Source organism: Abramis brama (genome assembly GCF_963993115.1).
Source record: "Abramis brama genome assembly, chromosome: 10".
Lineage (NCBI taxonomy): Eukaryota > Metazoa > Chordata > Actinopteri > Cypriniformes > Leuciscidae > Abramis > Abramis brama.
The window spans coordinates 13272405-13287625 of NC_139972.1; the positions used below are offsets into that span (position 1 = coordinate 13272405).

General features: G+C 41.8%; 1 protein-coding gene across 3 annotated transcripts in view; it reads right to left on the reverse strand.

The window, feature by feature from the left end:
• scn4ba (sodium channel, voltage-gated, type IV, beta a) overlaps positions 1-15221 on the reverse strand; it is a 35639-nt gene that overhangs the window by 10382 nt on the left and 10036 nt on the right. For all 3 annotated transcript variants that reach the window (XM_084125819.1, XM_084125820.1, XM_084125821.1), the window contains one exon: positions 1369-1532. In XM_084125819.1, the coding sequence (XP_083981945.1) occupies positions 1369-1532 (164 nt within the window). The remainder of the gene's footprint in view (positions 1-1368; positions 1533-15221) is intronic.

Genomic DNA, 15221 nt, shown 5'->3' on the forward strand with positions numbered 1-15221 from the left:
GAACTGAAACTTCCTTGTTTGTCTCAAAATCAGCTTTTATTGAAACCAAGCTCAGAAAACAACTCGTTTTTGGAATGTGGCGATTTATGACGTCATAGATATTTGAAAGAACGCCTCTGCAGAAGAAGATCAACGTCTACTTCATCATCGCAACCTTGGCCCCGCCTCACTGGTTAGTGATATGACGAGGATAGAAGAGCGATATAGGATCACTGGACTAAAAATAACATTACCTTCCAAAGGATCCTAATGCTAGGAATGTGGTTATTTATTTTTAACAATGTGAATGTCTCAGTTGAGCAATATTTACTTGTATTCTGTACATTTCACTATGTATTATTTGGTAAATCAGTTGCAATTTCGGTGCATGCTTTGCAAACAGACTTTTACGATATGGACTCAACAGTCTCAACAATGCCACAACATGTAAATAACCATGTTCATTCTAATACCTGATCTGTAACCAGTGATTTCTGATAAGTAAGGATTCATGTTCAGTTAGATGTTCTTTGTCTCAAAATCGTTTATTGCTGTTTGTGTCAGTAAATCAAACTTCACATTGTTTGATGAAAATAATCTGTTATTTAAACTGTGATTAAATTATATATAGAAATGTAACAAACTAATCATTTGTTTACAGATGACACCATTTTACAATAGCTACAATAGCTATTTATCATTGCTTTGGCACAAAATGCATTCAGTGACTACTTCTTTCAAATGACACAAATTCTCACTTTTCTCACAAAACCAATGCCAAAACTATATGTACAGGCTAATTTGCATGATTATATACTCTTAACAAAACTTTTAAACTAACTTTCAAAACCTAGCATAATACAAAACTGTACAAGACAGTAATTTGCAAGATTTCTACACTAAAACCATATTGAAATAAATACTAAACACAATAAGACGTGGCTGAACACCTACACGTGTTTAGTCTTTCAATGTCATTACCATCTATACAAAAGAGAATAAAAATCAAGAATAATTTTGTAATGTAATGTAAACATGGATCATGTAACACACTGCAGTGAATTCTAAAGAGTCAAGAGGTGTAATTTTAGTTTTGTAAATAAATATTATGAAATAAATACTGTGTAATGGTAGATGTTGTTAGTGTTGTTTTATGAGTGACAAATTGTGCTTATTAGGTGACAACATTTGCTATAGTATTAGGGAAGAATGAGTTGATTTGATATCACATTTCTTATGTGAAATTAACTGCTGTGCCAATATGAAAGTTTGATTAGAGAACTGTGTGAAGCATTATTGTGGAATGGGTAAAGAAAAAACTGTAAAAATGTTCTTGTTAGCATGAGCTGCATGAAATCAGTGTGATTGAGAGACGGCTGAATGTCTCACCTTAACCATTGTCCCATTGTCCTTATACTGCCAGTTGAAGTAAAGGTTTCTAATGCCTATGCAGCTGGCATAAGTGCAGGGTAAGAGCACTGAACTTCCATTCATCACTTCTATGAAATTGACCTTCCCTGTATTCACCTCCAAAGCCTGAGCGTACCACACTCCTGAGAGACATGAAGGAGAGATGAACATCGATTATCAAGACTTATCATCCTAACACAAACAATTGCCAGTAATTGCGAGATACAAGTATGGTTCCCCACAAAGATGCAGTGGTTGCACTTTATTTTACAGTATGTGCACTTACGTGTACACACAGTGTACTTACCTAAGAAAGTACTGGTTGATATAAGGTAACTGCATGGGTTATGATTAGGTTTAGGGGTAGGTTCAGGGTTAGTACCTAGTTATTACCCAGTTATTGTAATTACTATAATAAATACATAGTATGTACATGGGGAACAATTTCTGAAATCATTGTCCTGAAAATATTTGGTCACCATGAGGAAAACAGCTTACTCTAAAAGAATGCTGGGTTGTTTCAACCCATGTTTGGGCCAAATATGGACAAACCAAACCATTGGTTTCAATTTTTTACTTAAATTTTTAAACCCAACAGTTGGGTTTGTCCACATTTGACCCAAACATGAGTTGAAACAGCCCAGCTTTAAAAAAAAAAAAAATCTGCTTAATCTGCTGACAGACTGAAAACTCACAATCAGGGTTAATAATCAGTTCATAAAAGTTGCATTCCCAATGAGAAAAAGAGCCATTCAATTTGACATGCAGAGTTGTTTTCTAACCCAGCTCTGGTATTCGTAGCATGTGTCGTAGCTGAGAGCCATTGCGGGAAGGACTATTTTTAAATGCCTCCATCTCAGTGTTTAATTTCACAAGCAGAGATAACTCTGATGTAAGCATGTAGCTAGGTTATCGATTTTATACTCTAAGCACAAAAATACACAGCACACACTGTTTTGGGGCCTTAAGGCCTACACATTTTTTCATTAAATGGAACTATATCATATCAATACTTTTTTTTGTACTGTATAAGTGTAGTAGACTTAATTTCAAGTGGTTGTCCTGTGGTGCAACATGTTATGATTTATCTTAAACATTTCCCAAATATAAAGTGAAAGTTAAAGTGACATGTGAAGGTAACCCATACTTGGAATTTGTCCTCTGCATTTAACCCATCTAAGTTCGAGCACACACATCAGGAGCAATGAGTAGTGAACACACACTGTAAACCATTGGCACACACACATATGGAGCTGTAGGCAATGGCTCCCGGGGAGTGCTCAGGGCAAGGGTAACTCAGTCATTTCCTGTCGGTATTGAGGATCGAACCCGCAACCTTCGGGTTACCAGTCAATACATCATCAATCCTTCTACAAAAATGTGTTTTTGTCTTACTCTGATTAACTATGGTAAGCCTATTATAAGTGGTTATTTGTCTTAAAGATAGGGTAGGCAATGTTTTTCACAAACACTTTTTGTTATACAGGTTGAAACTCTCTTCACATCCTGATAGCAATCAATTATAGAAATGGTCTAAATATTAAAATATGTCTTCTGTGGAAGTCTCAGGACCAAAAAAATGTTTGTCCAATCATTGCATTTGGTCCGAATGCAATAATAGGATGTCCTACCTGCCTGACAACATTATGTATTTGTATACCTCCGCGCACCATCACACATCATCAGCACTTTCCATGAGGCTATGCAGGGTTGTAGACAGACAGTCACCAATCGCCTCAAACAAACAGCAGTCACCTTTAACAGATCCTCCTGAACCAAAACAACAAGCTAATGCTGCGTTCACACTCTGTAGTAATTACCATAATTACGAAATGACAACCCGTGACGTTCAACCTGGAGCTGTTCTCTCCTCGGAATTATGCGTTTCCATGGCAACACTATCATCGCCGAAATTAATCTGCAGCATGAGATATAAGGTAATTTAACGCCGTCTCTCGTGACGCTTTGCAGACTCTTCTCCGGCTGTCCACGTTCATGTGTTTTGGAGGGAGGATGGGATCTTATGCTTTTAAAGGTGAACTAAGTAACTTTTTTACCTTAACCGAACAGCTTCGGAGTCATTGGAATGGTTATATGACATTTTTCGGGTTGAATGGTGGTCGTCTCGCACCCCCCAAGCGCCTGTGAGCGGAAAAACCACACTTGCAACTTTGGGCCGGCGGGCCGACGGCCTCAGCGTCAGGAAGTATCGCGTGATATCAGGTCTCGCGATGTAACGAACTGCTTTACGGCACTGCACACATACACTATCTAAACATTTATTTGCTAGCCTTCTGTGTATCATACATACCTCAGTGGACATGGCTCCGTGCGTTCGCCGGGTTCTTTGAAAACAAATGCACATGACCAGCGGGAGAAGATGGGAGGGGGGAGAGTCGCCAACGAGTTTTGACGACAGTGTTGTCAAATATCTATTCCGAAGCTGTAGGGGGAGCTCTATAGAGAAACCCGCGAGCAAAAAGCGAGAAAACAGCGAAGAAATCGGCAAAGCTGCATAGTTTTGCTTTAAAGCTAGCCTGCTATTGTTAGCCTCTCCAAAATAATCTACCCTAGCTTTAACCTTAGTAGTGAATGTTTTATTAGAAATAGGATAATCATATTCATCCGCACAGTCACCCAGATCCAAAGCACAACCAAAACAATTTTCTCCAAAATGCATGAAGTTTTGTTTTTTAACCGCTAGAGGGTCAAAAGTTACAATGTGTACCTTTAAATTAAAATCATGAAAATATGAATGAAATAAAATGAAAATATCATTAAATGAAAATATCGGTATTGGTCAGAATTTTTATATCACTGGAAACAATATATTTTGATATTTTGCTCTTCCATTTTTTGAAGGATTTATTTCTAAGTTCTTCACAATGTATTGTGGGATTGGTTTGACCATAAAGGATATCTCAGAAGATAATAATTTTTCTACCTTTAACCTGAGATAGACTTTACATCCAAAAAGGCTGTGATGCCCAAAAACAGCAACTTATGTAGGCAGAAGATTTGAGACATAGTCAAACTTAAGGCAAGCAGGTTCAGATCAAATAGCCTTGTGCAGCACTTTATATGACGCTGGTTGTTAAGGTCCAGGGATCAAGGAAGATAACAGCCTCTTCACCAAGATCATATACCTGCCTCCTGTCTGCTGCCTTCTGGCTATTGATCCCTCTAGCTTTGCTCATAGATGGATGACCAGCCATTATACTGCACTTATTCATCGATGAGGCCACTCTAAAGCTCAGAGAGTTCATTTCTGAGCCTGTCATCACACTGACAGACACTGTGCGGATCACTGATGCGCAAAAGATTCTGTCAAATGGACAGCTGATTTGATCATTCTCCTCCTTTTGGAGATTTTTTTTCTGTTGTTCTCGATTAGCACATTGCTAATGTTCTGAGCTAACAAAAATATGTTCTAAATGTTTTGGAAACGTAAGTTTTGATTATTGTTTATAATATATGGAATTCCCAATTGCATTCCTATTAAACGACTAGATTTCACCTGTGATTCGCAGAACAGCGCTTAATGTGGCAACACTTTTATAGGCTCTTTTTTATAGGATCTTACACCCGGCTCAATGCAGCGCCAAGCGCAATGCAAGTGTTTTCTGCTAGTTTCAGTCCGAAGCAGTTATCATTTTCACTCATGCACCACATTGTTTAAATAGCAAATGCATTTGCGAGCATTTGTGCACCCATGGGCGTGCTGGTCTGAAAACGAGGTGTGTTCTGGCACATTGTTGGCGCGTTGCTATTTTGAGGCAACATAAATAGACTGTGCCATTGACCAACTGAAACCTGGTCTAAAGTCAATGGCGCAATATTTTTTTTTTGTTATTTAATGAGCATGTTAGTAATGTGCAACTATAGGCGGGTCCACAACGCACGTACACTCTGCTTATTAAACACACAGGGACGCACAGCAGCACACAAACATGCCAAATATTTAAAATAAAAGGATTACAATGTAAAATATTATTATTGTGTACATATTATTATATGGTGGAATCCGGCTTGTCCCGTAGATGGTCTACTTGCGCACTTTTACCTTGCGCACGAGCAGATCCGTTTGCGCTCTGGAGACGCGTTCAGTCTTTCCACTATCAAATTCCGTCATGTAAATAGCGAATCTGCCATGGCGCAAGCGCAACTGGCATTTAAAGGGAATGGGAGATGAGACTCTGATTGGTTTAACGCACGTAAATCTCAAAACACACCCATTACTCATTAAGAGAATAGGGACAACCCTTTTAGACCACGCGCCTGGCGTGCCGACCATTTTTCCCGTCGTTAAACTAGCAAAAGTGGATTCGGACACGCCCTAAGTGAACTTGCGCAGTGCGCTTTAGACCATGCGCTTAGATCGTTAAAATAGGGCCCAAAATGTTTTAAAAATGTTGCTTTGCATTGTTAGCATGTTGTTAAGGCACATATTACACACCAAATAAATTATTAGGCCTGCTATTATATTATTAGTGCAGAAAACATTAAAAATGAGAAACAATAGTCTACTTTAGCACATATGGCAAGGAAGTGTTTGCAAACATTCTATCCTGAAAAAGAGCAGAAGAAAGTGGAAAGCAAGAACTCTGCAATCCGGCAAATCGTTTTATTGCTTTTCATCACTCTGTTATAGAAAACAGTGAATGACTTAACAGCTCAGTGGTTTTGATAATTAATCTAACCAAAGCAATTGTAGAACAAGTGCTGAACAAGACTTCTCACTGCTGTGGATAGCACACCTTCAGCAGTGTGGATCCGCTTGCAACCGCTTACTTTTACACCTCAACAAAACTCTGCCCACCCAGTCATAGTGAGGAAACAGAATAGATATTATTCCAAACACTACAAGACGCAATTATAATTAAGGGGAAGTCTGCCAAAATGTGCTATTCCGGCTCTGCATATTTATTTTTATTAATTTAGCAGACTTACGAAGAATACCAATGTTGAACCTCTGGGAAAGAAATGATGACTAAATCAGCAGATTACTTGTGTGTGTCCATCATGTGACTTGGTGTGTCTAATCTACAAACTGGTTTAATTAAACGCTAACCTTCATCCCTACAGTCTCCATTCCATTTCATCATTTTCACTGCCATTGTGTTCGGATAAATTCCTCAACTTAATTATTAAAACCTACAATGTTTTCATTCAGTCGCTGTGGAATTTAATTAAAACCCAATCTCATTTTAGGAATACCTGAACCCCACCTCCCTCCCTCTCTCTCTATCTCTCTGATTTGTTGAACAGTAAATGTTCGGTGGCCCATGTTATTTATTGCCTTTGTCTGCCGACAGTTGTGCCTTAACTGTCCTTAGCTGCTATATGTTATTTATAGAGTGAATTGAGGCACCCTGTATATTCACCCTGATCTGTCTAGTGTAGGTGACATTCCATTCTGTGCGCCATGATGGCATTATCAACACCAAAGCAGAATGAGAAAGTTCATGGTCACTGTTGCGCCTGGACTCTGGGTGGATCTGTGGTGCATTAACTTAAAGCTTGTTTTCAAAGTTTATAAATAGTTCTGCATCCTTAAAGTAAATTTATGATCTCATCTTTTGTAGGTGTGCATAGCAGTGTTGTTTTAGTATAATACAGATACTATTATAGTTTTTATTACTATTTCAAATTAGATTTTAGTTTTAATATTAATAATATGTTTTTGTTTTAATTTTAGTTAAAGTTTTAGAAATTTTGTTGTGCATTTTTGTCAGTTTCATATACAGTATTTATGTCTAATGTCCATATATTTTTCAAATTTCTTTTCAGTTTTAGTTTCATTTATTTTAGTACATCAAGACCAGGTTTCACAGACATGGCTTAGATTAAGCCAGGATTAGGCCTTAATTCAATTATGACATTTAAGTAGCTTTTATAAAAGTGCCTTATAAAAACACAACTGGGGGCATCTTGAAAAATAATGGCAGTGACATATTTTAAGATATGTCAGTGCAAGTTGCTTTCAGTTAAAACATGCATTTCAGTCTGGGACTAGCCTTGTCTGAAACCGGGGGCAAGTTAAACTAAATGAAAATGAGAAACGTTGCCATGGAAACTACCTGAAATAAAATCTGTTTATTTGTTTAGTATGGTATCATTATCTTTATAGTTATCCTTCTTGAAGTAAACAGGCCTTTAGTGCGCCAACTGTTTTTTTTCAATGCATTGACAACAAATTCTTCCGAATAGGCAGAATGCATGAATCGGCAGAATCAAATGGCAGCTCGATATATATCGATACTCAACAGCACATGCGCGTGGATGGTCGAGTTCGACACATGCGCAGTACAATTGTTTGTTTTTTTATATTCTACCAGGCGTCTAAAAGTTGATCCCTAATATATCCGCTGATAGATGGATCCGGATTCTCTGTTACTCTGTCCAAAGAGGTTGAGATTTATACGCTCAGAGGAACAACACCCAATCCTTAAGTCAACAATGCTTCCGTGGAAACTAAGTTCTTACACTGCATACACATCCATGTCTCTGACTCTTCCAGCACACCCACTCCCTGTCTCCCACTCTTGCACATTTATCCAAGAACACTATGATTCACAGAATACAATGATTACAAATGATTATGAATACAAATAACGAATGATAATATTAAATAATAACATTTTAGTCTTCAGCTCCTGTGCTCAGTACCAATTTGGTTCCGAAGTTGGTACCTATGACAACACTAAAATCAAGTTCTGAACAAACGCTCGTCTAGTTTGCCTATTTTTCTTTATTAGCTGTGAATAATGGCATGGCGCATTATACACTCACAAGGTGGCTGTAGCAGAAAAGCCGTGTCTGACAATCACACAAGCGAAAACATGCAGAAATATTTGCGTGCTATCAAGGTACGAATTGCAGGGAGTTTAATATATCTTCATGAATATATATGCTCATATGTACTTGTAAATATAAATATACATTTCTATATTACATACAAGGCCCACTGAAGTGCATTCAAACGCGCAGCATTAGTCAATGTGTTGACAAAAACACGGCTCCTCCCCTTTATTTAATAGCCAATAGCGTTTAGTTTGTATCACAACTCGGCCTGGGCCGTTAAGCTCAGTAAAGCTGCAGTTTCCTCCTAATATCGCTTTAAAATATAGCATTCTTTGCAGAATTCAAATGGGTCCGATACGTTTTCTGTGGTGACACTAACGTGAAACCAGACTTCATTCACCCGATTGAAAGCATATTTACATTGTCTGAATAATTCACTATCCCCTATATATTGCACTATTTGCCATTCACCATGTATAAAATAGTAAATGGGACTGATGTGAAGGGATTATTTTGGATTATATTCACTGTTTACACTTTTTGCCTTCTGACAGGGTGAGTTGGGTGGCAACAGACGGAGGAGAAAGACCTTGATGCTTTCTGACGGTGGAACAGATGTCCTATTGAGACCAACATGTACTGCTGTGCCAGACAAGAACGATACAAACTCACACATGCTTCTCTTCCAAATAGACTAAGTGTGACAACCAGGTTCTGTTTTTGTTATGTTTTTTGTTTGTGTTTGGACTTTGTTTTATTTCATTCAGTCTCCTTGATTCTGCCGGTACTTATTGTGTTCAATTATCCCTAGCTTGTTTAATCATTAGTTCCCTTGTTTCAGGTGTGTGGTCTTGTTAGTTTGTATGGTCCCTCTCGTTGTTCTCATTTGCCCCAGCTGTGTCTCGTTCTCTGATCCCCTCTGTGTATTTAAACCCTGTGTGCTCTCTTGTTCGTGTTCAGTTATTGTATGTAGGTTTCGTGTGCATGTACCTGTTGCCTGTTCTGAGTCTATCCTGTTCTGAGTCTATCCTGTTCTGAGTCTATCCTGTTCTGAGTCTATCCTGTTCTGAGTCAATTAAAGTCTACTGCTGCATTTAGATCTGACTACCGTCTCTGCTTCTACGAGAATCATGACAGAACAACTGACCACTACAAAGGATCTAGGAGGTAGTTCCCAGGACCCCGTTATGCATCCTGTAGCAGAGATCATGTGTCTCCGTCAGGGGAATCGACTCATCGAGGACTACGTGACAGACTTTCTGGAACTGGCTTATCAGACTCCTCTGGATGAGGTCTTGTTTGATGCTGTTTTTCCATGGAGGACTGTCCGAGCCCCTCTACTCGTCGATGCCTGAGCCTAACGGGACTCTGATTCAGTATATCGAGTGGGCTCTTTCCATGAGCGGTTCGTCGTTTTCAGTGGGCTTAGCCGAGGAGGTACAAGTGCTTCACGTGGGCTTCATTGAACCAGTGCTTCTCACATGCTCCACCAAGTCAGCGCTTCACGTGAGTCCCATTGATTCAGCTTTACATATGTTCTCCGTCGAACCAGCGCTTCATGAGAGGTTCGCCGAACCAACGCTGCGAAAAGATCCCGTCGAACTAGCGCTACAAATGAGTCTCGTTGAGCCAACGCTTCAAGAGGGTCCCGCTGATTCTGCTCATCGAGTCTGCCCAGCCGTCTGAGTCCAGCCCTGCCCAGCCGTCTGAGTCCAGCCCTGCCCAGCCGTCTGAGTCCAGCCCTGCCCAGCCGTCTCAGTCCAGCCCTGCCCAGCCGTCTGAGTCCAGCCCTGCCCAGCCGTCTGAGTCCAGCCCTGCCCAGCCGTCTGAGTCCAGCCGTCTGAGTCCAGCCCTGCCCAGCCGTCTGAGTCCAGCCCTGCCCAGCCGTCTGAGTCCAGCCCTGCCCAGCCGTCTGAGTCCAGCCCTGCCCAGCTGTCTGAGTCCAGCCCTGCCCAGTTGTCTGAGTCCAGCCCTGCCGCGCGCCGACGTAGGAGGAAGAAGAGGACTCGCTCGGCTCGACTGGCTCCGGAGGTCCCTCCTCTGCACCTCGCCCTGCCGGCCCTGCCTCTGCGCCTCGCCCTGCCTCTTAAGCTCCGGGAGGCTTCTCTTGAGCCCGCTTACAGCCCGGAGGTTTCTTCCGTGGATTTCCCCAAGTATTTTTTTGGGGGGGGGGGGGGGGGGGCAGTAGGCACCCTGAGAGGGCCATGGAGTCGGCGCCTACATGGACCCTTGCACGGCTTTACACGTCTGAGCTTCCTGTGTCGCCTAAATTTCCTCTGTCGCCTGAACTTTCTATGATGCTGGTTCCGTCCAGTTCTGTGCTTCATACGCCTTGGCCCCCTTCTGAGTCTGCTTCACCCTGGTCCTCGTCTGAGTCTGCTTCACTCTGGTTCCCGTCTGAGTTTGCGCCGACAGGGCTTCCGTTTGAGTCTGCTTTGCTCTGGTCCCCGTCCAAGGGTGTCCTGCCGTGGCCACCCGCACGACCTGCCCCGCCGTGGCCACCCACACGACCTGCCCCGCACGACCTGCCCCGCCGTGGCCACCAGCTCCGATGTCGTCCTGGAATCCATGGTCTCTAGCTACTCTGTCTGGGACTTCAGGACGCCCGCCCGCCCCTCCGCCCCTCCCAGGTTGTCGTCTTGGTCTTGAACGTCTTGGTCCCTCTCGTTGTTCTCATTTGCCCCAGCTGTGTCTCGTTCCCTGATCCCCTCTGTGTATTTAAACCCTGTGTGCTCTCTTGTTCGTGTTCAGTTATTGTATGTAGGTTTCGTGTGCATGTACCTGTTGCCTGTTCTGAGTCTAGCCTGTTCTGAGTCTATCCTGTTCTGAGTCTATCCTGTTCTGAGTCTATCCTGTTCTGAGTCAATTAAAGTCTACTGCTGCATTTAGATCCGACTACCGTCTCTGCTTCTACGAGAATCATGACACTAAGGTATTACAGAAAACAGTGTCTTTTGAGTGAATGTTTGTTTGATATGTAGACAATGACAAAGCACTGACTAACATGTAATCATGCGGCCAAAAAGAGATGCTGTTTATACGCTTGATAGTAACATGCATTTATACTTCAGCTGCCAACTTATGATTTAATTACCTTAGTGAGGTTTGTCAAAAAAAGTCAAATGTTTTGTTTGAAATTAAATAGAACTGAAATGGATTTAAATTAAGTGTAGTTTTAATACAGTAATACTTGCCACCTGAATAATGGTCCCTCCTAATACCGTAGTTGCAAAGCTGAACATCAGTGAATAATTCATCTCAACTCAGACCTTTTTTTTTTTTTTTGAGTGAACTGTTTCAGGACGAGTTCACTTTTACCTCCGGGTAAGGTCAGCATGTGGGGTACACTCTGATTTGTCTTTTATTTTTGCCTTTTATCCCAGGTCTTTAAACTGTCTGAAATTTTGATAGGTGGCTTTCGTCCATCCACATCCAGCTAAAAGTGCCCCACATTCCTCAAAGCCATTACATCCTCTTTCTCTTTACCTCTTTAGATTTCCTCCTTACTCTTAACACTGCCATTTTATCCCTTTCTTCATATCCAGCCATTTCTCTTTCACTTCATGGTTTTCTTCACAGTAAAAAATAAAAATAAAAATCCTGTTAAACTTTTGGTAAAAAAATATATTGTACACTTCATATTTTACCCATTAACATTTAATATAATGTTAATATGATTTGAATGATGTATTAGTACATTTTGAAATTAAAATGAACTAAGATTAAGAAATACTTTTAGAAGTATTGTTCATTCAGTTCAGCCAGACATCAACATAGTGTCGGCCCAGATCCGGCCCACATCTAATAACACATCCACAACTAATGTTAACTAATGAAACCTTTTTGAAAAGTGTTGCCAAAATTGTGTGTGAATGTACATTAATAATTACTGTATAATTATATTCACTTGACAGGTTTTTATGCAGTTTTGCATTCTTGTATTCATCTTCTCTTAAATGACTAAATGAATTGTATACTGCAGCAGACAATATAATCACCATTGCTGCTGGTCTTTCTTCCACACTCATTCTCCATCCCTCCATCTTCTCTCTGTACCCCCATTCACCCCATCTCCTTCCATTGGCCCTAATTCCCCATGAGAGACTCTGAGTGCAGTCTACAGGATAAGCGGGAGGGGCTCTGGCTTACAGTAATGCTTTCACACTTAATGTACAGACTACGGCATTGCGCTGAGAAGGGGAGGGCATCATTCTGATCATTTTACCACAAGTCACTTTGTCAAGTGGTTTCCGTTTTTATTGATGGATGACCTGCAAGCAGATGATCCAGGTTGTTTAGTGTTTCTTTTGGATGGGTAGACAGTTAGTCAGATTCCCACAGGAAAGAAAAATGACAAAATTGAAAAAAGCGAAATTGACACGCATAAAATCAAAAGTTTGAAGCGAAATTTACGCGCGTCACGCGTGTCAGAGGCGAAAGTTTCGAAACCTGTTGGCGGCCATCTTGGCGGCGCTGTACAGCCCGGCGCGAGGTTCACCCTCGCCCACACCTAATCTGTGATTTATTTTTGTTTTGATAATAAATGGAGCCAGCCTTCAAAAGTGAAACCTGTCCTGTGATTTTTGTTTGTTTTTATACACTAAATTGTGTTTGTTGTCTTTACATTAGATTAATAATATTTCATATAATCTAGAATAGATATGGAATAAATAGCATTCAATACAAAATGAGTATCTCTCATATAATGAAATCGAGTTTTATGTTTTTATTTGCTTTATTGTGCATTTTAGTCATATTACAAAATAATTTATTGAGGCCAAACATAAAATAACATTATAAACTGTCACTTCACCACGTGACAGCAGCATGCAAGCAGGCTCCTGATTGGTTAACGCGGCGCGAATTGACGCAGAAGTTCAGATTTTTCAACTCGGGCGGCAGACGCGAATTCGCATCAAACGCGTGAATGCACAAATAGCACTAATAAAATCATTAGCGCGTAACGCGCTTAACGCGCCAGATGCTCAATTCGCGTCATTCGCGCGAACTTGACGCGCGAATGAGGCGAATTCGCGTCTACCGCGCCGTGCTAAACGCCTCATCTTTGCATTGACTTAACATTGAAATCACTCGCGCCTGGCACGCTATTCGCGTCCGGTGTGAACGCACCATTAGAGGTCTTCATCATCTTCATCTTCGGCTATCTGAGCCGCTCAGTTTGCTTATGCCATTGCATGATCCTCACTGGACTCTGGAACATTATATAGATCTTGTATTGCAGCCGAGTGGCTCTGATTTTTCTGTGGGTGTTGTGGAGGATGAAAGTGACATTTCACACTGTACCCACCACGCCAGAATCTCCAGCCGTCCAGGCCGCCATGCCAGAGTCTCCAGCCATCATGGCCGCCATGCCAGAGTCTCCAGCTGTCATGGATGCTGCAACTCAAGCTACTGAAGTGGTCCCTAGTGCTTTGAGACTGGCTTCCAGTTTAGTGGACCAACCGCTGATGTCCGTGCAAGCGGCTGGCATCCTGGTGGTCCCAGCCCTTTAAAGTCCAGCATTTCAAGAGTTTATACCACCGTTGTTTGCTCTGCCAGTGATAGCATCTGCCATCATGTGTGTTTGGGCCGCACACTGCTCTCTAGCTTGTCTTGAGGCGGTGGCATCCACTCCTGAATACCCAGAACACTCAGTCTGCCCTGACACAACCACGGAGGTCGATCCCGGACACACAGTCTGTCCTGACACGACCACGGAGGTCGTCCTCGAACTCTTAGTTTGCCCTGACACGACCACGGAGGTTGTCCCCAAACTCTCAGTCTGCCCTGACACGACCACGGAGGTCGTCCTCAAACTCTTAGTTTGCCCTGACACGACAACGGAGGTCGTCTATGAACTCTCAGTCTGTCCTGTCACGACCACAGAGGTCGCCTATGAAATGTATCGTCTCGGCCAGAAATGTCATTCTAAGTTCCAGAGTATCAGTCAAGGAGATTGTGATTGAAGACTCAATTTGTTATATCCTGCCTTTTTCTTCCTGATCTGCCCTGGTGGTCTTCAGCTATGCCTTGGTGGTCTTCAGCCCTGCCTGTTCCACCATGGTGGTCCTCAGCCACGCCCTGGTGGTCTTCAGCTCCACCATGATGATAACTAGCTCTGCCTGCTCCACCATAGTGGTCATCAGCTATGTTTTGGTGGTTTTAGCCCTGCCAGCTCTGCCGTGGAGGTCATCAGCCCTGTCTAGTCTGCTGTGGTGGTCTTCTGCTCTGCTGTGGGGACCTTCAGTCCCCTCAGCCCCTCCCTGGTAACTTACTCTGCCTGCTTCGCCATGGCCACTTGCTCTGCCTGTTCCACCCTGGTCACCTACTCTGCATGCTCCACCCTGGTCACCTACTCTGCCTGTTCCACCCTGGTCACCTACTCTGCCTGTTCCACCCTGGTCACCTACTCTGCCTGTTCCACCCTGGTCACCTACTCTGCCTGTTCCACCCTGGTCACTGGACTCTGGAACATTATATAGATCTTGTATTGCAGCCGAGTGGCTCTGATTTTTCTGTGGGTGTTGTGGAGGATGAAAGTGACATTCATGCTGTACCCACCACGCCAGAGTCCACGCCACACCACGCCACCCTGGTCACCTACTCTGCCTGCTAGGGATCCAAACACAATCCCTAATTTGGATTGTTTGACCGTGTGTTTGACCCTGTGCTGGATTAAGATTCTGGAATGTCCCAATAAAGCTGCATTTGGACTTTCAACCCAAGTCTTGGAGCAGTATGTAACGATAAATAATACAAAAACTATACTATACTATACTATAACTATACTAGACTATATTATCATAGTGTAAAATTGTGAATTGAGAATAAGCAATTATTTTCCTTTAGTAAATTAAATAAATAAATAAATGGTTGATAAAAATTACCCAAAAGGCTATTTAAAGGCCAAAATTGTTTAGATTCTACAGTTAAGATGAAATAAAACAAAAACAATACAACCAAATTAGCCAGTTTAAAACAAAAAACCTAAAGTTTCTAAGAGAAATTATATTATTCTGTCATAGATC